The sequence below is a fragment of the Arachis ipaensis genome, chromosome B05 (assembly GCF_000816755.2).
Source record: "Arachis ipaensis cultivar K30076 chromosome B05, Araip1.1, whole genome shotgun sequence".
NCBI classification, from domain to species: domain Eukaryota; kingdom Viridiplantae; phylum Streptophyta; class Magnoliopsida; order Fabales; family Fabaceae; genus Arachis; species Arachis ipaensis.
In genome coordinates, this window is record NC_029789.2 from 12,147,786 (window position 1) to 12,149,670 (window position 1,885).

At 33.8% G+C, this 1,885-nt stretch overlaps 1 protein-coding gene across 1 annotated transcript; it reads right to left on the reverse strand.

The window, feature by feature from the left end:
- On the reverse strand, positions 668 to 1,048 carry LOC107640161. The gene has a single exon (XM_016343712.1). The coding sequence runs from the start codon at positions 1,046 to 1,048 to the stop codon at positions 668 to 670; it is 381 nt and encodes a 126-aa protein (XP_016199198.1).

Here is a 1,885-nt window from a genome sequence, read left to right on the forward strand (position 1 = left end):
CTAAAACATAAATAATATACCCTTTAAAACCAGATTGAAAGCTAATAAATACAGCATTTTTGGCTCTTAGATCAAATTTTGATCTATTTGCCATTTGGGTAGAAACAAAACATAAGCATCCAAAAACTTTAATGTCATGATAATTTGGTGGATGATTGAATAAAATCTCAAATGGTGTTTTAAAATTAATTGCGGATGATGGAACTCTATTAAGTAAATAAACAGCATGTCTAACAGCATAAGACCAAAAAGATGATGGTAAATTAGATTGAAACATAAAAGCACGAGCTATGTTCAAAATATGTTGAAAAAAAATTCATATGTAACAATAATACACAATATATAATTCGGGATTACACTAATTTGTAAAATTACTTAATACAAAGAAAAACATAATTAAGCTCTATAGTTGACGACAAGCATTGTGAAATTGTCATATGTGTTTAATCAAGTCCTCTTTCAATTGTCTATACTGCTGCCTATTTTAAAGTTGGGCATTTTTTTTAGAGAAATTGATGGTACGGTGCAAAATCTTCCTCTCCCAACTGAGATTGTGTTAAGCCATTTTCGACATGGTCATATTCTAAGGCTTGAGCAAAATTTTCTGTATAAGTCTCTTTCATCATCAACAATCATATTATGCAATATAATACAAGCTCTCATTATGTTAGCAAACTTCTTCTTTTCCCAAAAGCGCCCAATGCATGTAGTCAATGCTACCTAACATGCCAGGAAAGTCACGACTCTCCGCCATTTGTAGCAGGCGTTGTACATCATTTGGATTTGGTTTTCGCAAGTATTCATCCTCAAACACCGAAATGACACCTTCAACAAATTTTTCCAAGCATTCAATTGTAGTGCTCTCGCCTATGCGCACATAATCATCAACAGCATCGGCTGCTACGCCATATGCTAATATCCGTATCGCAGCGGTGTATTTTTTGAGTGGTGACAAGCCTCTTCTTCCCGTTGCATCAACCCTCTGTTGGAAATACGGATAAACGTTTGAGAGAGCGTCTACTATCCAAAGGAACACATGTCTTCTCATTCGAAATCTCTATCGGAAAATGTCAGCATTATACAATAACTGTGAATTCGACTCCAAAATGTTTCGCCCTTTTGGTCGGTACCAACTATAGGGTCGGTTGAAATATTCAACCATGCACTGATCAACATCTCATCCTCTTTCCATTGCCAGTGTTGAATACTATCTTGCTTACGATTTTCAATGTCATCTTCATTGAGGTCGATAGCATCTAATCCACGAGGGTTGGCAAAATCTGAATATTGTGAATTTGGACTACATTGTATCGGAGTCTGAGGGGATGAGTTAGAAGAGCCACCAACACCAGATGAGCTATGTCTCGATGCATTGAATTGAGTTGAAAACGGCAATGATGTTGGAGCAACATTTCCAATAGAAGGATTAAATATGGATGAAAATGGAAAATGTGGTGTTTGTGAATTTTGATTTTGTGGTTGGAACATAGAAAATTAATTATTATAAGGAGCTTGAAAATTAAAATTAGGAAGATTTTGTGGATTTGGATTTTGAAATGTATTTGGTAGTGTGAAGTTTTGATTTGGAATTTGAGAGTTTGAGATTTGAGATTGTTGAGTATTTGGAGTTTGAGAAAAGTTTTGTAAGTAATTGAAAAAATAGTTGAGTTGATTTGGATCCATTTTTCTGAACAAAAAATAGTAGTAGTAGAACTTTGATTTCGTAAAATTTGAAAGAAGTTGAAGAAGAGTAGAAGAAAGTGTGAGAATAGAAGTGTATGTAAGTAGTATATATAGAGTAACAAAATATTAATTTATTAATAATAACGGTAACATAATAACGGCTAATTTTGCAACGACTAGTTTTGTAATGTGGTTAGTATTT